The sequence below is a fragment of the Thamnophis elegans genome, chromosome 7, assembly GCF_009769535.1.
Source record: "Thamnophis elegans isolate rThaEle1 chromosome 7, rThaEle1.pri, whole genome shotgun sequence".
In the NCBI taxonomy this organism is placed as follows: domain Eukaryota; kingdom Metazoa; phylum Chordata; class Lepidosauria; order Squamata; family Colubridae; genus Thamnophis; species Thamnophis elegans.
The window spans coordinates 70,590,557-70,611,708 of record NC_045547.1 but is presented as its reverse complement, the minus strand read 5'-3'; the positions used below and the strand labels follow the sequence as shown (position 1 = coordinate 70,611,708).

Sequence of the window (21,152 nt, the reverse complement as noted above, 5' to 3'; positions counted from 1 at the left end):
CCAGGACCAGGGGGATTACCGTATATACTCGAGTATAGGCCGACCCGAATATAAGCCGAAGCACCTAATTTTACCACAAAAAACTGGAAAAGTTATTGACTCGAGTATAAGCCTAGGGTGGGAAATGCAGCAGCTACCGGTAAATTTCAAAAATAAAAATAGATACCAATAATGTTTTTGAATATTTATTTCAAAGAAAAACAGTAAACTAGCGGTGTATTCAATGAAATACTTCACTCACCTCATGATGTTGATGTCCCGCTGTGATGATGATGTCCCGTGCAGCCGCGGGAGCGATGTCCCGCCTCCTATGACACACGGCACAGTGATTCCTATCATTGGATCACTGTACCAGAGGAGGTGGGACATCGCTATGTGGCTGCTTGCCATAACAAGGAGGAGGTGGGACATCGTTGCAGAGCGGCAGGAGGGGGAGGAAGGGGAATCGTAAGACAGCCCTGCATTACATTAGAACGTGAGGAGGGGGGATGGTGCAGTGCGCGCTGCGCGGCAAACTGACACAGAGGGAGGGGAAACTCACAGGGGCACTGGGCCATTCACGAGTGTCACCCAGCGGCATGGCCCCGCCCCTTTTTCTCCTCCATTTCGGGCAAATTTTTCACTGACTCGAGTATAAGCCGAGGCGGCTTTTTTCAGCCCAAAAAGTGGGCTGAAAAACTAGGCTTATACTCGAGTATATACAGTACATCCCAGAGTTCTGAAGGAGCTGGCAGACATGATCAAGATAATCAAGCAACAGACCTAAGAACAACTAGAACTCCATGAGTTGTAAGCCGCCCTGAGTCCCCTCAGGGAAAAGGGCGGCCTATAAGTGACAATAAATACAAATACAAATACAAATAGAAGGAAAGTGTGAAATCGAACAGGTTCCTGATCAACTTTGTTATCCAAAAGGTAGAGGAGAGAACTAGAGAGACAGATATATGGAACCTCATTCTTACTAACAGAGAAGTGATAGAGGTGGTTGAAGTTGCCCAAACTTTGTGGGAAGGTGACCATCTCGTCATATTAGAATTCAGTGTAATACAAACACCATCAATAGAATATAATCAAACCAGCATCTTAGACTTTAAAAGAACTGATTTTAACAAACTTAAAGTGAGCTTGGGAAGGACTCCATGGATGAAAATCTTAAAGGAGAATCCAACTAAAGAAGCTTGATAAAACTCTGAAAAACATGGATATGGCCCAGTCCAGATCAATACCACTGAAAAAGAAAAAGAAATCCAGGGAGAAACCATCTTGGTTATGTAAAGAACTCTGATAAACTGAAAGACAAAAAGGATAAGTACAAAAAATGGAAAAAGAGATGCATTATTAAGGTAGAACCCCAACAAATAGCCCAAACTTGTGAAAATGATCAGGAAGCCAAAGGCTCAGAATAAAGTAAAACTTCCAGCAAATGTCAAAAATAATTTTAAAAGTTTCTTTCAACATGTAGAAAACAAGAAAAAAGTCAAGGAAACAATTGGTCCACTGATGAGAAAAGACGGCAAGGAAGTGATGGGCAGTAGAGAGAAAGCAGAGCTACTTAATTCATTATTTGCATCTGTCTTCACGCAAAAAGATAATATAGTCCAACCTACCAAAAACATAACCATAAAAGATAGACTAGGAACACAGAGCCATTTGATTTTTTTTAAAAAAAATAATTGGATGATTGACTGTTTCAGTGTTAATTAAATTCAGATTTAGAAGCATTCCAAATAATGTTTTAATATTAAAGTGTGAGAGCTTCTTTTTTTGTTTTTTAGATATGCTGCCTCAATAAAAGATGGCTCCCAGTATTTTGTTCTTCTCATTGTTACAGATGGAGTCATTTCTGATATGGCTCAGGCAAAGGAATCCATAGTGAATGTAAGTTACGTTTTGTGACAGACTCTTTTTTTTGAAAAATGGTATAGACCACAAACAAGAAGCAAATTTTCTCTTCCTTTGTGAAAGGGGAGGATTTATAGTACTCAAGTAATTTTTTTTCAAACAAAAATGAGCATGTCCTTCCATTTTCTAAATCTTATGTCTCTGTATGTCAGTTCCTAAATCTTAATTACTTGTATCTAATTCTATGGGTCTTTCTTTACATGTATTTATTATTTTGATAAGTTTCCATAAAAATTTCCGCCCCTCTCCCTCTTTTATAGGCTTGCGTGAATTGCCCATGTCTGTATTAATTATTAGGGCTTAGTTAGCCCTTAGCCTCTCTCCCAGGTATGGAATGTGGAAAATGTGGAATAACTTTATTCCCTATTCAGCCTTAGATCTCATCCCATTTTAGTCATCATAGGCTGACTGGCTGACATTTTGTAGGTTTTTTAGACAATTATACTTTGCCTCTGGCCAGAGCTGTTGCTAGGACTTTGGTGTCATATGTTAGTGTGACTGTTGTGCTTCACAATAGTTCTTACCCTTCTTGACTGCAGGCCCTCTGAAAAAATTGCCACCTCATCATGTCTCCAGTTCACCCTCTGGATACTGGCTCTGGTCCTGCATACTTACCAAGCTGGCTTTGTTCTGGGAATCATTTGATTTGCTCAGCTGTGTCCCCCATCTCCTAGTCATTGAGCTGGAGCACAGGCAGGATCTGGCCAATTTTGGCTGCTTCCAAGTCCCTGAGGAGAGGAAAAGAAAAAGGGAAGGAAATGTCCTCACAGATTACAATGAGGCTATCTTCCACATATTGAAATCTAAGTTAATTAACATGTAAGATACAGTTTTTAAATGATGTATGTTGAATCTTTAAAATATCAGAGGTCAACAGAATAATTATAAATGTCATAGAAGTACCCACATTTTGCTATGTTTCAAGAACTAACTGGCCTTTGGAATATATGAGTTTTTATATTTTTACCTTTGAAAATCTGGGTGATGGGAAGCAGTGAGAGAAGACTGAGATTCTAATTTTCCTCTGTGCTTTTAAATAATTTAGTTTTCTTGTATGAAACTATTATTCATTTCCTTATGAAAACTTGAAAATACATTTCAGGTTGGTTAATTGATTCAAAAGTAAATAATGCTTGATGAAAATAAAACAAATATTTTATTTAGCTATTTTACTAATGTGTGCTTTTTAATATTAAGGAATAAAATGTATATTTAAAGTATTTTCCTCTAATATCTAAAAATGATGTAACTTTTCATGTGTTCTTCTTTTGAAGGCCGCAAAACTCCCAATGTCAATAATAATAGTGGGTGTTGGACCTGCAGAATTTGATGGTGAGGACCTCAATGAATATAGCTCCTGTTATCTAAAGAGAAGTCTTATACAAATTAGTAGGACAAATTCTGTACTTTTTTATTTAATAATTTGTTATATCTTTCATGTAATAAATTCTTTGACAAAGTGATTAGTTAGTGGACCAGAAAAATGCTGTGAACATAATACTTTTGTACTTCATTGAGGCATTTGACAAAGTAGACTACAACCTATTACTTGTTAAGATAGAAAAATGTACACCAGATGGATTCACAATGGGCTAAGCAACCACACCCAATCTGTACTGCTTAATGGAACTACATCCATCCTTGCTTTACTTGACTTCTCGGTGACCTTTGTTGACCATCGTATCCTTTTGGGAGTGACTTCAGAGGTTGGTAGTGGGAGCCTCTGTGCTATCCTTCCTTTCTCTGTGGCCACTCTGAGTCCATGTTGATAGGAAGTGAGAGATCCAGCCCTCATTCACTGCTTTTCACATTTTATATCAGGTTGGCTGCATTGATTAATTTCAAATAGTGAAATAATGGGAATATTTTATCTTTTAAGCCATGGAAGAATTGGATGGTGATGAAGTAAGGGTTTCATCAAGAGGAGTTTATGCGGAAAGAGATATAGTACAGGTAAGACAAAAATATTAATGTATAGATTCATTTAAAAGATTTCTATAGCCCCTACCTTAAGCAATATTACCATAGATGGCTCACAAATGACAGTAAAAATAATAAAAACAGTTTTTTTAAAAAAGAGGGAAATTCTCAGTTTCACCAATCACAGCACATCCCCAAAGAGCACAGTGGTTAAATGCAGCACTGCAGGCTACTTCAGCTGACTGCAGTTCTGCAGTTTGGCTGTTCAAACCTCACTGGCTCAGGGTTGACTCAGCCTTCCATCCTTTCGAGGTGGGTAAAATGAGGACCCGGCTTGTTGTTGGGGGCAATATGCTGACTCTGTAAACCGCTTAGAGAGGGCTGAAAGCCCTATGAAGCGGTATATAAGTCTAACTGCTATTGCTATTGCTATTTTTTGGGCTCCATAATCAGATAAGTGAGCATGATAAGTAGAGAAACAAGGCTGGGTTATTTTATGGTATCATGTGAAATCTGTGATCCACATTGTTTTGCTGCTGGTGGTATTTTTGTGTGTGCATTTGATCAGATCTTTGGTGAGAAGTAACTTTTCCCGAATTGTCTTTTAGACATTACGGTTGTGGTTTTGATTATTATTATTTTTATTTGTTTCTTGTTGCTTTTTCCTGCATTTATCTCCAAGTATTTTATTTCCTGTTTTAGATTTCATTCTGTAAGACACCACAAAAGCAACACTTAAACTCCCCCCCCCCTTTCATTTCAGTTTGTACCATTTCGGGATTACATTGACAGATCTGGAAACCACATATTAAGTATGGCCCGACTTGCAAGAGATGTCTTAGCTGAGATCCCAGACCAGTTTCTTTCGTACATGAGGGTCAGAGGAATCAAGCCATCTCCGGCACCACCTCCGTATACGCCACCTAATCACGTGGTGCAGACTCAGATATGAGCACTTTGAATATTGAATACTTTTCAAAATTATACAGTGCTGCCAAGAAAGAGTTCCAGTACAGTGATGCACTTTTAAGAGCCAGCAAGCTCTTTGTATGCAGTATGTAGAATTTTCTAGTGGGCTTGGGAAAAGAAAGAAATAAGTTAATTTCATATACCAAAATGTTCAAACTTGTTGCACGTGCAACTGAACAGCTTTTATTTACAAGAAGCAAAATGGTGAAGTTGTTTCTAAGTGTTACTGTTTCTAACAGAAAATACTTGTTAATATGGGGGTGGGATGAGGGGTGAAGAAAGCACAAGACCACGGGTTCTATTCAAAAGTCTTTGTCTTTCTGACCTAATATGTATATGTATGTGTATATATATTGAATGCAAATCCTCTGTATCACTGTTTACATGTTACTACTTTTGAAATTTAACTACTTTTTATAGTTATTCTTAAACATTTGTCTTCTATCTTGCAATAGTAAAAATCCACAAGAGAAGCAATATCTCTTTGAATGATTGTCCAGACGAATTAGGTGCAAAGCTAAGAATAGAAAGTGGGGACAAATGCATTCATAGGTCTCAATAATGGAAACACCTCACTAAAAACTCAGTAAAGTATCAACCTGATATATCTGAGAATAAGCTTCCAAGATGTGAATAGTGTAAGAAAACATATTTTTGCAAGATACTCCAATCCTGAAATAACTTGTGTTTACATTTTTTTAAGATTGATTATGCTGGCATAATAAATGATAACAACAGTATCATGCACTTCTAAGAACTTTTAAGCCCTGTGTTTCCTCATGTAAGGTGTGAAATCTGTAAAGTACAGTATCTTGCATTGAATAACAGTACACCTTTGGCGTTATATTGCTTTCTGAAGGTGAATATCTTACTATGATTGACAGTTGCTATGAAGTTTGTCTAGATTGGCTATTCAAAAAGGGGAGCGGGGCGGCTGATTTTGAGTTGGCTGAGACACAGTCATATTGCCATGGAGGGCACATAAATCGTGAATCTTATTTAACTTGATTAAAACTGCACAACTGTATTGTTTTGTGCACAACTTTGTGTATAGAACTACTCAAGTGTTTTATGATATGCCTGTTCTTATCTCAATTATCCAGTGTTTTTGCATGTACAGTTTTTACAAGAAATTCACATTTTTCTGGGTATTTGTGTCAAAATTTTACAGTAGAACAAATGGCCTTAAATCTCACAGATATCTTGGAAATGATTGTGAATTGCCTTTTACTTTTCTGTCAAAACTCTGTAATTGCCTTGTAATGTGTAACGCTCTTTTTGGACACATAACTGTTTGGTACTTTCTTTCCATATGGTACTATTCTTACCATATATGTTACACTGAATAATATGAAATTAAGGTGCGTTTTTAAAGCATGAAAGGGATTTCTTCTGGAAAAGCAAATACATATAGCATCAATAGTACATAATCCTATGTAATACAAAATCTTACATTTTAAAATACAGTATATTAAAGGTCCTTAAAGTACTACCTTATTGGAAAATGCTTCTCTGAATAGTATGAAGAACAATTAAATTATTCAAAATATTTTAAATAATACTACAGATAATAACTTCTACTTCAAAAATTGAAATTGCCAACCTAGATACAATTTGATACTATTTAGATAGGTATATTCAGAATTTTGAAACACTTCATAACTTATTTGATTAAACCAAACAGTGAAAAAATATGGTTGTTGTTTTTTTAAAAAAGAAAGTTGCCAAACACTTAAGAACTAAATATTTCTCTTATTTACATTTGCCAAATAACAACTAATGCAGTAATGTTTCCTTATTGCTTATTGTTAAAAAATTTTCCAAAACAGTTTCTTTAGATTCTATTTTTTTCTGTTTTACAGTTGTGTTATATTGAAATAAAAAAGGCAATTTCTGAATGTGTCCATTAGAATTTTTTTCTCTGGTGAGCTGAATGTTAATATAAAATAAAAGCTGCAAAAATTCTCATTTATTCCTTACGCTTTGAATAATTAATTATTTCAAAATTGATCTTATAAAAGCTTCCTTGCTTTAAGTTGCATCTAATTTCTTGTGAAATCTTGTATCCAGTTAATCTAAACCATTTTTTTTCAAACTTGGCAACTTTAAGACATTGCCAATTTCCAGAATGCAGTTTGAAAAGCACTAATATGAAATGTTGCTCATTTTTATCACTTCTTGACCAAATTTAAAATTATTGTAAGATGTCTTTTTCTGGGCAGCAGATTATAAGAGATATAACAAGTAAAATGAAATGCTTTTTAATTCCCTTATTTGATAGATTCTCAGTGGTAAGTATATATGACCCAAACAGAAAATCTTACTCTAGAACTTGAAATGAAAGACATGACAAGACTATAAGGAGGGGAACAAAACAGCAAAAATTTTGGTTAATGGGAGAAGATAACCAGGAAGTGACAGGTCGCAGGGAGAAAGCAGAGCTGCTCTTTGTATCTGTCTTCACACAAAAGGAAAAAAAATAGCCCAATCGACCACAAACAGAAGTGTAAGATTAGGAATACAAATTAAAATAGACAACAAAACAGTAGGAGAACATCTGTCCACCCTAGATGAGTTCAATTCACCAGGACCAGATGGATTACATCCATTACTAATTCTATTGCAGGTAGACCTCAAGTCATGACTGTAAGGGATCCTGTTAATTGGGGTCGGAGTTTGGGACAAACAAATGAACTGCCTCAATTAACAAACAGCCTTCCCTGCTGTCTCCAGTGTATTTATTAAACAAATGTAAATGTTATTAAGGGAAGTATAAGATGTTTCAGGGCTGAATGGGACAATTGGCTGTGGCCACTTCACCCCACCCCAGTTGACTCACCGTGGGTGTTTGTCCCTGATTGCCTCTCTTCTGGTGCTTCTCAGCTGCCAGTATGTCATTCAGGGGGATCCGTGCTCGGTCAGCCCTGCCCTCCACTCTCTTGCTCATGTGAAAGAAAATGGAATTCAAAAGAAATACTCGCTTAGATTTCCGAAAACACTCTACACCTGGGAACAAGTCATACTCCCATCTTTGCTAACTATGTCTAGCATTTAGCTGTGCTGAATGCCATGACAGTTGACAACTAGCTGATGAGAAATCCCCCAGCTAGACAAAATTTCCAGGAGTTCGGAGAGCTGAGTCATTTTTCTAGTCTGTGATAGAAAAATAATAGCATGTTTCTCCTTGCTTTTTTTTTTAAAAAAAAAAAAGGTTTATTTTAAGAACAAGATAAGAATCATCTTCAGAATCCTAAAAACAGAAAGTCTCTCACTGACAATGGCAATTAAATTATTTGAGAGAAGACTTGATGACTTACAGAATGTAGATTAATATTGAACATTGACATATTCCTCCAAAAGAAAGGATCAGCTACGTATCTCCCTTCCCAAATTCCATGAATGCTTGAGCAGCATTGATTTTTATTGCCGCCCTGAGTGTTTTCCTGAAATAAAACTTCCCAAAGATACTTAAAAATTCTGTTGCAACAGTTATGTCACAATAAATCAGAATGATAAATTGTGAGTTATGTACATGGCTTTGGGCCACCTGAATGGATATTACTCGATTCATATACCTTGAATCAGGATGACTCCTCTAAGAGTCTATGGTTAATGCTGATCTACCATGTAGAAAACTGCTGTCAACCACATAATGGTTCTTGGCCCTAAGGATAAATGCCAACAGTTGAAGTCAAGTGTAGTTTTATGGAAACCGGATGTTCCACTTAACATTTGAGGAGGAGGAAAGGTAAGTAGGGAGTTATGCAAAATGAGCAAGACTATTTCTCACACATGGAAGGGGTCACTTTTCCTATTGTTCTGACCTAGGCTTCACAAAATCACGGAACAGACTCCTTGTCCCAACAAAACCCCTTTTTATTAAGCTAATGTGAATTCCTCTCATGCACATCCAGCAAAGTCCCGGCAAACAGTCTTTCAAGGGTGAATTTACAACCACAGACCTTATCAGGCTTGGAGAGCTGCCAATATCTTCCATAGGCAATGCTGGACAAGAAAATAATTGGCATGAACAAACCAATTGACTCCTGCAAACTCCACTCCCCTTTTGCTCCTCTTTATTCCCTATGGGAGGCACCATTCACCCTCCATCTGTGCCTTTACTTCCGAATCATCCCTTGTTCCTTAGCTGTTACCTTCTCCTGGCAGCTCTGTGCATGTGCACATCAGGAACAGGCTCCAGCTGTTCTGCCCCACTGATCTCAACTCTGAAGGGAGCTGATAACTGTTGGACAGCCTTGGCCCCATCTCTGCCTCCGACACAGACCACTGGCCCATGTTCCTCCCCAACCTCCTCTACTGGCCGCTAGCAGGCCACAACACCTATGGTTTGAGAAATAGAAATTCTGTTATAGGATTTAAGCTGCAGGATTCATGTACTTTCCATCCCAAACTAGCAGCAAACACTACCACTTTGGTGCAAAAGTGCTTATAGGGAACTTATATAACTCTTCTAACAACTCTAGAGACTCAAATTGTGCTCTGATTGTGGTGCGAAATTGGCAGTTTCCTAGATCTTTCTCTTGATATATCTTGCAAAGCATTTACATTGCCTTCATTACATAGGGCAAGCATCACGTATGATAACTGTTACCAGAAAGGTATTTTTTTTAAAAAACAGGCATTTTCACGGCTCAAAAGTCAGTTGATGGTGATTAGCCATAATGACCATTATATGCTTAAGTGTGTCTTGGAGATTTCTGGATGATTCCGGTGAAAAGCAAAACATTGTAAATTTATGCTGTAAATTACATCCAGCAATGTTCTTTCCATGGTTAATATTTTTCTGCTTCCTTAGGTTTTGGTATGTCGCTGCTAAGTGTTCTTTGGTTGAGGATTCTGGGAAACGTAATCTAATACATCCAAAGAGTATCAGTTTAAAATAAAAGATTATTCTACTGTGGTTGACCCAGGGACTCTAGGAACAATTAAGGGCCATTCATTCTCAGCCCACCTTCCCTCCAAGAGAGTGAAATAAGGGAAGTCACACACCCTCCTTCCCTGGTGAACTGCCTTCAGTTTTGAGAATATAAATGCTGTAACTAAATAAATAAATAGTACTGACATTTGAGAAGGCTCCTTTTTCCTGTTTTCCTGTGGCATTTGAAGACACCAGGTAATAAGTGCATATCCCTCCCCTCCCCCCCATGGCCTTTAGAAGATCATTGGAGACAGTTTAATTTCACCAAGCCTTCAACCCAAGTTTGTTATTTGCATTCAACGTTGATAACGTTATCATTGTTTTAAATTTGTTTATACGTTGTAACCTCCCCAGAGTCTTTTCCTTCTGGGAACTATGAAAACTGAAATAAATCCACAAATAAATTGTGTATTTATTCAAGAGGAATGATACAAATGTGACCATAACTTGCTCAGGGTTAAAATTCTGACTAGGCTACCTGCCACACTTGGGGAAGGGAGGGGAGGGGACAATTCCACGGAATGGCAGAAGCCTCAAATGGATGGTGCTAAACAATGAAGACTAAAAGAATTGACCCAACGTTTGAAAAAGTTGGCCTTTTGTGGCCTTCTTTGCCGGTTCAAAGGAGAAGGAAGAAGAATAGGTGCTGTTCCAGAAAAGAGCAATCCCCTTTTTCCTGGAAGGCCAATTCAATTCTAATGCCTGCATAGAAAGCAAATTAAAAAGATGGAACTTAATGTCCCTTAGAGGATGGCTTCAAGCAATGATCTGTGGAATATGGAAAATGAATCAATACCACTTTATAATGCCTTGCTAAGGCCACACTTGGAATACTGCATTCAGTTTTGGTCGCCACGATGTAAAAAAGATGTGGAGACTCTAGAAAGAGTGCAGAGAAGAGCAACAAAGATGATTAGGGGACTGGAGGCTAAAACATATGAAGAACGGTTGCAGGAACTGGGTATGTCTAGTTTAACGAAAAGAAAGACTAGGGGAGACATGATAGCAGTCTTCCAATATCTCAGGGGTTGCCACAAAGAGGGAGTCAAGCTATTCTCCAAAGCACCTGAGGTTAGAACAAGAAGCAATGGGTGGAAACTAATCAAGGAGAGAAGCAACTTAGAACTCAGGAGAAATTTCCTGACAGAACAGTTAACCAATGGAACAGCTTGCCTCCAGAAGTTGTGAATGCTCCAAGACTGGAAGCTTTTAAAAAGATATTGGATAACCATTTGCTGAAGTGGTATAGGGTTTCCTACTTAGGCAGGGGGTTGGACTAGAAGACTTCCAAGCTATTCTATTCTACTGCTGAGTGGAGATTCCGTGTGTAGGAGATAGAACCATAGAGTTAGAAGAAGCAGAGGGTTACTAAATTTCTGTTTCTCAATCTTGGCAACTTTAGGTTGTGTGAACTTCAGTTCTCAGAATTCCCCAGCCGAAATGCTGCATTTACAGGGCTGTAAAGCACTGTAAAGTGGTATATAAGTCTAAGTGCTATTGCTATTTAGCAAAATAGAACTCTTCACCTCCCCATGTAAGTGGTTCCACTTTCAATTAGAAAGGATTTTCTCCCCTAAATAAATCAAAATTTGCCTTCCTATAATTTAAATTCTGTGTCCTGAGCACTTACTTGAGGTTTGATACGCTGTTTATTATACTTCGTACAACTTCTATAAGAAAAAAGGGTTTCACTATTAAATTCCAGTAAGTGAGAAAGTTAAGCTGAACTCTGCATATGACCTTCCTTTCTCCCTCCCTTTCTTCCACATTTGCTATAATAATAGAATAGTTTGAAATAACTGGGAAGCATTTGACATGTTCTGTATGGGATTTTAACAGCAGAATTTGTGAAATTGTAATGCCATTCCTAAAGCCTGTTCTTTTGCTGATTATTCTCTTTGCACCAATCTTCATACAGTATGTCTATAATGGTTTCTAAATTCTGACAGTTGAGTATTTTCTAGAAAAAAGATTGCTTTCAGAAAGTAAACATCAACAGATGGATGGGTTTCGTTTCAAAGCTTGATGTGTGAGTTTTGACATTGCCCACTAATTATCAGCTCAGAATAGGAGAAGAACTGTGTTATGCCTATGGAGCCAAAACCACCAGCAAACCACTACTTATTTTTGCAACTAACAATATACTAGTGCAGGGATGGTGAACCTTTTCGGCACCGAGTGCCCAAACCAGAACGTGCATGCATGTGTGTGCATGTGCGTGTGCCCGAGCGCCAAAAGTTGAAGACCAACTGGCTGATGCATGCATGCCTGTTTTTTGGCCGTTTTTCGGGTTGTTTTCAGATGGGTTTTGGGCAATGGTGGGTTTCAAATTTTTTTAGAACCTCTTCTGTGAATGTGGCCTGCTTTGTGGGAGTGGCTTGCTGGCCATGTGACCCAGTAGGAGTGGCTTGCTGGCCATGTGACCAGGCGGGAGTAGCTTGCTGGCCATGTGACCGGGTGGGAGTGGCTTGCCGGCCATGTGACTGGGTGGGCATGGCCAACTTGTAAAATGTGGTGAAACTCACTTAACAATGCTCTTTCTTAGCAACCAAAATGTTGGCTCAGAAACTCTGGCATTTGAAGCACGCAAGTCTTAAAGCTGTCAAGTTACAAGACCTTGCACCCCTAACCCTTTGGGAAAAAAAACCCCAGGGGTGTTCAAACTTGACAGCTTTAAGACTTGTGGACTTCAACTCCCAGAATTCCTCCTCTCACTCTTCATCTTGATGATGTGCAGATGGGCAGGGGGAGGGAGCTGGAACCAGTTCTAAACAGCACTGTAGATTTGTGGAACCTCTTCTATAGAAGAGGTTAGAACTGGCAGGAACCCACCCCTGGCTTTGGGACTGTTTTCAGACTGATTTTCAGTCTGTTTTCAGGCCATTTGGGGGGTGTTTTTCAGCCTGAAAACAGTCTGAAAAACAGGCCAAAAAAGGCCTGAAAACAGCCCCAACAGCCTGTTTTTTTAAACCAGATGAGCAGCGGGCAACAGCACATGTGCCCACAGAGAGGACTCTGGTGCCACCTCTGGCACACGTGCCATAGGTTTGCCATCATGGTACTAGTGGTTTCAACATAAGTAAGAGGGATGAGTCTATTGGAAAGGAAGAAGAGAGTTACCATGTTTAGCTGCATAGGCATGTAAACATATAATGAGCTCTTCTTATTTTTAGCCCTTTTTGCCAATGCAGGAAGTAGCATTTTTCTTCTCCAGATTTGTAACTGCTCCATGTCATTGTTTAGTGAAGTATTGACAAATATTACAAAGGGGGCGTGCATAAGTGCACCAGCGTGCCTACCATCCCTGTCCCACTGTCCCCATTTATTTGTATTCATTTCTTTCGTTCATATCCATGTTTATAACTATACCTGCTATCTTGTATATGTTTGACAAACTAATAAAAACAAATACAAATAAAGAGATTTTTATTTGGGGTCAAAAAATGTTCAGGTACTTTATAGGTGCTTATGATCCCACCACTCTAGAGTATGTTAATATTTGATCAGTGTGTATTTAGAGAATCTCCAGCTTTCCATTCCTTTCTCAGAACAATGTATGGCAATTTTCCAGACCTCAAAGATCAGTAAATAGTTTTTCTTTAAATGTCAGCAGTCATTTATTTTCTTTAAATAACAGTCTTAAAGATGGAGCCCAAGGAAGGTCGAGGAACTTTTTGCCCTCAAAGGTTTCTGAACTACATCTCCACCAACAGTCATGAGGGATGCTTGACGTGATCTTTCAAGTCTTCGAGGGAAATGGATGGTTTAGAAGTATAAATAAATAAGTAAATGAACATTTGCAGAGATTCGAGCTTTCCATTCCAAGTACAGACTCCACACTTTCTTACAAGATAAAATAAATACATTGGAGGCAATGCCTTTTCATTTTCATACATGACCACAGATTTTCAGTTACCTTTTCTTTTATTAAAGGCTCCTGCCATTGCTGCATCTAAGAGCCGAGGTGGCACAGTGGTTAGGGTGCAGTACTGCAGGCCACTTCAGCTGACTGCTAACTGCAGTTCGGCGGTTCAAATCTCACCGGCTCAAGGTTGACTCAGCCTTCCATCCTTCCGAGGTGGGTGAAATGAGGACCCAGACTGTGGGGGCGATATGCTGACTCTGTAAACCGCTTAGAGAGGGCTGAAAGCCCTATGAAGCGGTATATAAGTCTAACTGCTATTGCTATTGCTATTTATTTAAAAGAAAAGAAAAAGAATGTTTTTCTCCTTCCTTTGAAGCAGTGGTAGGTTCCGACTTGTTCGGATTCGTTCGGCCAAACCTGCAGTGGTTTGGAACCGGTAGCAACCCAGGCTTGCCACACCTCCCAAACCGGTTATCTGGGCAGCACCGTAGGCGCCGGCATCTTATTTTTTGCTTCTGCGCATGCGCAGAACAATTTTCATTGTTTGTCTTGTATTTGTGTGTTCCCTTTCCCACTTGAGTTGTTTGCTGCCCTGAATCCCTTTTGGGAATAGGGCGGCATATAAATAAAACAAACCTCAACCTCAACCCCATTGTACTATGCATGAGCGCCCAGCGTGCCCACAAGCAAACCGGCAGCAGTGCCTGCCAGAATTCACCCCTGCTTTGAAAGTGATGGCCTTAAATGATTTTATAGAGTCTATTTTACTGGGTATGTGGCAGTGGTGGGTTTCGGATCCCGTTGCAATTGGTATGGTGTAACGGGGCCTGGTGTCCACCACATGAACGCGTGTAGCATGCACATGTGTACTTACGGCCCGCGTTGCTCTGTGACGCCTCCACGATGCTCCAGCTGCTCGGTGGAGTGTCGTACATGTGCCATGTGCTCCATGCGCGGAAGCCCCGAAAACCTCAAATACCGGTAAGGAGTGCGGGCAGGCAGGTGGGCCCTCTGGAGCACCGTACCAGAACGGTACCTGATGCTCCCGGCAGGCACCGGTATGCCCGTACTGGGGCATACCGGTTGTAACCCACCAATGGTATGTGGAAAATATTTCAACCTCTGAACAGTCTGATTCATGATGATAGTTTTGCCTTCAAAATCAAACACTTGCAAGGAGTCAAGCATTTCCCATCAAGTTCATTTGATTTTCCCTATCTGCTGCTTTATTTGAATAAGAAGTGGCCATTTTGAGGGTGGGGGGAAAAGGATCAAGCAAGGTGAGTCACATTACAGATGAACCTTCTCCTCCACAATCCCTCGTCGAAGGCTGAAAAAGGAAATGCTCCTTCTTGCCATTTCTTCTGCTGCGCTGCACTCTTATTATAGTGACACGGTTGCATCACTGTGATCTGGGCACCCCCTGTGGCTCTGGAGGTTGGGTCAGCCTCAAAGGCCTTTAGTCATCCCACTGAAAAAGAAGCCTAGCAGATCTGTATGTCACAGCTTGTCTGTGTGGGCTGTGAATGCCAAACAAAGGCATTGATACGTATTCTCTTTTGGCCTTAGCATTCTATTTCTCCGCCCCGCAGTGCTCAAATCATTACATAAAGAACTCTATTCATCCTGTGGACAATCTCTTCTAAGAAGTAGAGGAAAACAATGACTCCCTTCCTCTCTCCAACCTGCACACATGAACACATGCACAAATACCTCTCAGTCGAATCCATCAGAGAAAATAAATAAGTAAGGGCAACAACAGAAAGGAGGGGGGGATGAGGAGGGAAAAGAAGAAAGGGTAAAACAGAGAAAGTAAGGGTGGGGAATTAAGAGTAGGAGAGAGGGTAAGAAAGAGAAGGGAGGAGGAGAGGGGAAAGAGAGGGGAAGAAGAAAGGAGGAAGGAGAGGAGGAAAGAAGAAGGCAGAGAAGGGAGGTTGAGAAGATGGAAGGAGTAAGGTTCTTGCAAAATAAAATGGAGGAATGGGGTGGCAAGAAAGTGACCCAAACTGTATTATATACATGTGTGTGTAAAAATGAGTACAGAGACTAATGATGGACAGACAAATGTTAAATAGCAATTATAAGAATCTATATCTATGAAGGAATTTGAAAGGGAAAAATAAGAAACTTTTTTTTTTAAATAAACACCTCTTGGTCTTGGGGAGGAAAAAAAACTTTAGTATAATTGACAGTACTTAAAGGCAAACCCAGCAGGATAATGAACAAGCTGCAGTTGAAATCTATAGTGTAGAATGTATAAGGTAAAGATAAAGATTCCCCTGACATATGTGCTAATCGTTCCCAACTCTAAGGGGCTGTGCTCATCTCCAATTCAAAGCCGAAGAGCCAGTGCTATCCGAAGACGTCTCCGTGGTCATGTGGCCAGCATGACTAAATGCCGAAGGCACATGGAATGCTGTAACCTTCCCAACAAAGGTGGTTCCTATTTTTCTACTTGCATTTTTACATGCTTTCGAACTGCTAGGTTGGCAGAAGCTGGGATAAGTAATGGGAGCTCACTCCATTACGCGGTGCTAGGGATTTGAACCACCGAACTGCCAACCTTTCTGATTGACAAGCTCAGTGTCTTAGCCACTGAGCCACTGTGTCCCTTGAGCCACCTCTCAAATATACCATGTATACAGAAGAGATCAACTAAGAGAAGAGATCAACTAAGTGAAATGGAAGCCCAGAGATTTGGCCCAGATTTACCTCTTTAGAAAACCCCACCATCAAATCAAAATGACTTGGTTTCTTGCTGTTTTACTCATAGCTAAACCAGCCTGAAGAACCAACATGCCAAGAACATAGAAAATAGTCCAGCTGCAGCAGAATGCCCTGTACTGTTTGTTCCCCGATTAACTGCTTTCTTCAGCTGTGGCTCTTGTTCAAAACTCACCCAGAAAATTTGCAAAGTGACTTGCATGCATAATTGGACCAAAGGTCCATTTCATTCAAAAAGTCTGTTTCCAACAGTAGTTAAGAAGACAAATTGGGAATTCACAACAAGAAGACTTTGCCGTTAAGCAGAATAAGTCAATTGCCTCAAGCAGCTAATTCTGACATTAGGAAAGAACAACAAATGTTTGGTTGCAAATTATTTTTATTGTTATTATAAGAATAAGTCACTGGTTGGTTTTTTTAGTTTTTATTTTTGCACAGAGACTCCAGTTGACTTCAAGAAACAGGCACTTGGTCTACTGCGTCAGGTAACTAAATGTTTAGGTTGTTCCTATTCCCATGATCTGCTTCTTTGGGGATTTTGCCTCAGAGTGAATATTTTGCTGAGGTAACGAAAAACTAGTTTGCATGTGCTTAATAGAAATGTGACACCATTTGGGTTAATCAGGAACCTAACTTGTTATAGAAGAGCTTTTTGGGCCATTGGTGATTATGACAATTCTGATTATACTAAATAACAGCATACTAAAAAGCAGAAATATGACCCTGCCAACAAAAGTGTGTATAGCCAAGGCTATGGTTTTCCCAGTTGCAATGTATGTCTATGAAAGCTGGACCATAAGAAAGGCTGAGCGCCAAAGAATTGAGGCCTTTGAACTCAGGTGCTGGAGAAGATTCCTGTAAATCCCTTGGATTGCAAGGCGATCAAACTGGTCAGTCCTAGAGGAGATCAGCCCTGACTGCTCTTTAGAAGACCAGATCCTGAAGATGAAACTCAATTACTTTGGCCACCTAATGAGAAGGAAGGACTCACAGGAGAAGAGCCTCATGCTGGGAACGATTGAGGGCAAAAGAAGGGGCAAGAGTAAGGTGACCAGACGTCCCGCTTTTGGCGGGACACACCCGCTTTCCAATGCACTTTCCCGCGTCCCGCCCGCCTTTTTAAAAGGCACGCTTTTTTTGGCGCTCGCAGCTCCCGCCCATCAGCTGCTAGCTTGCTGGGCTGGCTCATCGTTCTGTTCTCTATCCTACCAGATGAGCCAGCCCAGCAAGCTAGCAGCTGATGGGCGGGAGCTGCGAGCGCCAAAAAAAGCGTGCTTTTAGCCTTTTACCTACTACCTACAAATTTAAGCCAGCCCAGCCTCCCGCTCACTGATTGGATTGGCCTGGACTCCAGCCAATCAGTGAGCTGGCTGGGATGGGAAATTTTCAGCACGCTTGCGCGAGTTTCCATTTCCTTTCTACAAAAGACGAAAGAGGTTGCAGCTGCCCTGACTGGTGAGTAATCTAATTCTAATCGAATTTTCCGCTCGCCGCGGCAGGAGGAGAGGGTGGGGGCAGCTGCAGCCGCCCGCGGCCGGTTCAGGGGCTCCCGCCGCCCGGCAGAAGCCCCTGAACCGCGTGCAGGCGGCTGCCCCCTCCTCCTCCCTGTCCTCCTGCGGCCGCGAGGAGTAGTCCGTTCGTGCAGAAATTGATTGCCCGCCCCGGCTGAGTGAATTGGGATCGCCTGCGGCTGTGAGGAGTCCTCGCGGCCGCAGGCGATCCCAATTGAATTCACTCAGCCGGGGCGGGCAATTTCTGCACGAACGGACTATTCCTCATGGCCGCAGGCGATCCCAATTCACTCAGCCAGGGCGGGCAATTCGTGCAGAAATTGCCCGCCCTGGCTGAGTGAATTGGGATCGCCTGCGGCCGCGAGGAATACTCTGTTTGTGCAGGAGTCCTCGCGGCCGCAGGCGATCCCAATTGAATTCACTCTGTGCGGGCGGCTCGGCTGCCCCCTCCTCCTCCCTGTCCTCCTGCGGCCGCGAGGAGTAGTCCGTTCGTGCAGAAATTGCCCACCCCGGCTGAGTGAATTGGGATCGCCTGCGGCCGCGAGGAGTCCATTTGTGCAGGGGTCCTCGCGGCCGCAGGCGATCCCAATTAAATTCACTCTGTGCGGGCGGCAGGTGCTGCGCCCACGAGGAGCTGCCTCTTCGTGAATGGGATCGCCGCTTCCGAGAGCATGGGCGCAGTGGCTGCCGCCCGCACAGAACGTCGTGCGGGGGTCCCGCCGCCCGGAAAGTTATGGAAAGTTATCTGCGGGCGGCGTCCGTTCGTGATTGGGATTGATCGCCGGGGCAGCCTCTCGCTTCCGGAACTTCCTCTCTCACTTCCGGGGGTCCCGCCGCCCGGCATAAGCCCCTGAACCGCCACGGAATCCGTTCGTGAATCAAAATGGATCCGCGCGGCAGGAGGAGAGGTTGGGGCGCTGCCAGCTGCCCGCAGACAATTTCCTCTCGCTTTCGGGGGTCCCGCCGCCTGGCAAAAGCCCCTGAATCGCGTGGAAGTTATCTGCTGGCGGCGTCCGTTCGTGATTGGGATCCATCGCTGCCTCCGAGAGGGTATACAGAACACTATTTACCTAAAAGTGCATATATACAGTTTAGTATTTTAGCATTTATTTTTGAAAAAAATCAAACTCCTAAATCATGGTGTATAGCTTATTGCTCCTATCTTGGACATATTTTTTCTGATCAAACATTTGTGTTTACTGGGGTAGTGCATAAAGCTGAAAAGAGTTATTGTTTGTAATTTTTCTACATTATTTTGCTGTTAAAGAAGAGTTTTCTTCTTGGGGATAGATATTGATGGAGATTTCTTGTGCCATTAGGAATTGTTGCAAAGAAAAGATAAAGAATCTTATGGTGTGATATTGGTGAATTTTTAAAAAAAATAGTCTGTGTTGTCTTTCTGTCCCAAATAGTTAAATATAATTTCATTATGAACATCTGCAGGGTTTATGGGATTCCCATAATATGGGAGATTCATGCCTTTGTAGGTCATATTTGCCCATTTGTGGTTTTCTGTCTCATCTGTGAAATTCACAACCTTTTATTTGTTATGTTCTGAATTTTTATCTTTTTAGAAAGTGATAAGAAATCTACCTGCAATTTAATCTTGACCAGGCATCCTGACTTTTAAGAAGTCACTGACATGCCAGTTTTAAAATTGTTTTTTTTCTTGATAGTTAAGGTCAAAAATTTAAACTTGCTGTCACAACTTTGAGCAGGATGTGAGATTGTTGATGTCCATTTTACTGTCTTTCAATAACTGTATAATGTTCCAATCAAGCCTCAAATTAAGATGTTACCAACTAGTATGTGAACTACTGGAAAGATTGTGTGCCTATAGAGTTAAGAGTAAGAGTTTCATTTCATGCATCAGAAGGCTGTATAGTGTAGAGAGAAAAATATGTTCAAAACATTACAGTTGTATGTGTTAGCCGCCTGAATCTATATTACTGTCTTTGTTTTAAAAATTTTCTCTCAGGATCCCAAAATGGTATTTGTTTGTATGGGTTATATTTATCAATATGTATTGCATTAAATATTGAAATCTAAGTATTCACTGCTACTGTGGATTCTCACAATTGTTTGATGGGATTTCAACATAGGCTGGCAAATTTGAATTTTGAGTACCCTTGATTGGGTCTGACCCTCTGGACTCCAAGGAGAGATTTTAAGAAACACTGATTTCTTTTGCCAGGTAATATGTAATAGGTTGCCACTGCAAGTGTATTTGAAAAAGATAGCTTACTCTATGGTGTTGTTTTTTTATTTTTATACTGGAATTCTTCATGAAAAAATCCAAAAGGATTTACAAAAGAATAATAAAATATCTCTTCAAGAAAACAATAAAACTAACAGTGTCAGTGAAGATAATATAGAAAAGCAAGGCATAATTCATTTTTAAAAAGCAGTCTAAGAGGGAGGTTGTCCTGAAGCACATGTTACTCTAGAATTGCCTTGGGTGAACAGGCTTGATTTCAGCTGTTCAAACAAACCAATGTGTAGAAAACAGCTACACATTTCCTAATTTATTATTAAATAATTTGTATTCTATCAGGGGCTTTCAGCAGTTTACAGCAACAAAAATGCCAAATAAAATTATATTATTATAAAATCATTGTAACAATTCCACAAAAACAATAAAAAGAAAATCCAGTGATAAAACCATATTAAATCCCAATGGCTCTAGATTCTAGAAGACAGAATAATTTGTACAGCCTTCCTGAATGGACAGCAGGTTAGGGCTCCCTGCTCTGGAGGAGGTTTCCAAAGGATGGGCACAAGCTGAGACCTTCCTCCTGAGAAAGCCCTACCTTTGTCATGAATGGGATTACTAGCAGGGCCTCCCCAGAAGATATTTAAAGCTCTGGTAAGATAGCTTTGAGGGGGGTGGTCTTTAAATATTTGGACTTTAAGCTGATTTTGGAAAATCTGTAAATTTTAAAGCACAAAACTGCTATTGGCTTGTTTCCAGATGAGTCATTTACTGTAAGGAGTATAGGCTCAATGTATTTTAAAATAATATTTTATTTATTGTGCATATGATTTTTTAAAATAGTGGTATTCTGTGTTGATTCTTTTTTTAAATTGTCTTAGACTATTTAAAAAAAGATTCTATCCAAAATAAATTGAAACAAGCCATTTTAAAAATTTCTATGCACAATACTTTGAAATGGACTCAGGAGTCATGATTGACACTGAGTGAATTTGCACTTTTAATAATCAGGAAGATACAATGGCATTGAAAAAAGTGACTGATGACCATTTTTCACACTTAGCGACCATTTTCACACTTAGCGACCGTTGTGGCATCCTCATGGTTACG

General features: G+C 40.5%; 1 protein-coding gene across 4 annotated transcripts in view; it reads left to right on the top strand.

Annotated features, from left to right (window-relative positions):
- The window catches only part of CPNE8 (copine 8), a 61,006-nt gene extending 54,313 nt beyond the window's left edge, over nt 1-6,693 (top strand). For all 4 annotated transcript variants that reach the window (XM_032220862.1, XM_032220863.1, XM_032220864.1 and 1 more), the window contains 4 exons: nt 1,776-1,878; nt 3,177-3,234; nt 3,782-3,855; nt 4,586-6,693. In XM_032220862.1, the coding sequence (XP_032076753.1) occupies nt 1,776-1,878; nt 3,177-3,234; nt 3,782-3,855; nt 4,586-4,774 (424 nt within the window). In that variant the 3' untranslated portion in view covers nt 4,775-6,693. The remainder of the gene's footprint in view (nt 1-1,775; nt 1,879-3,176; nt 3,235-3,781; nt 3,856-4,585) is intronic.
- The last annotated feature ends 14,459 nt before the right edge of the window (nt 6,694-21,152 follow it).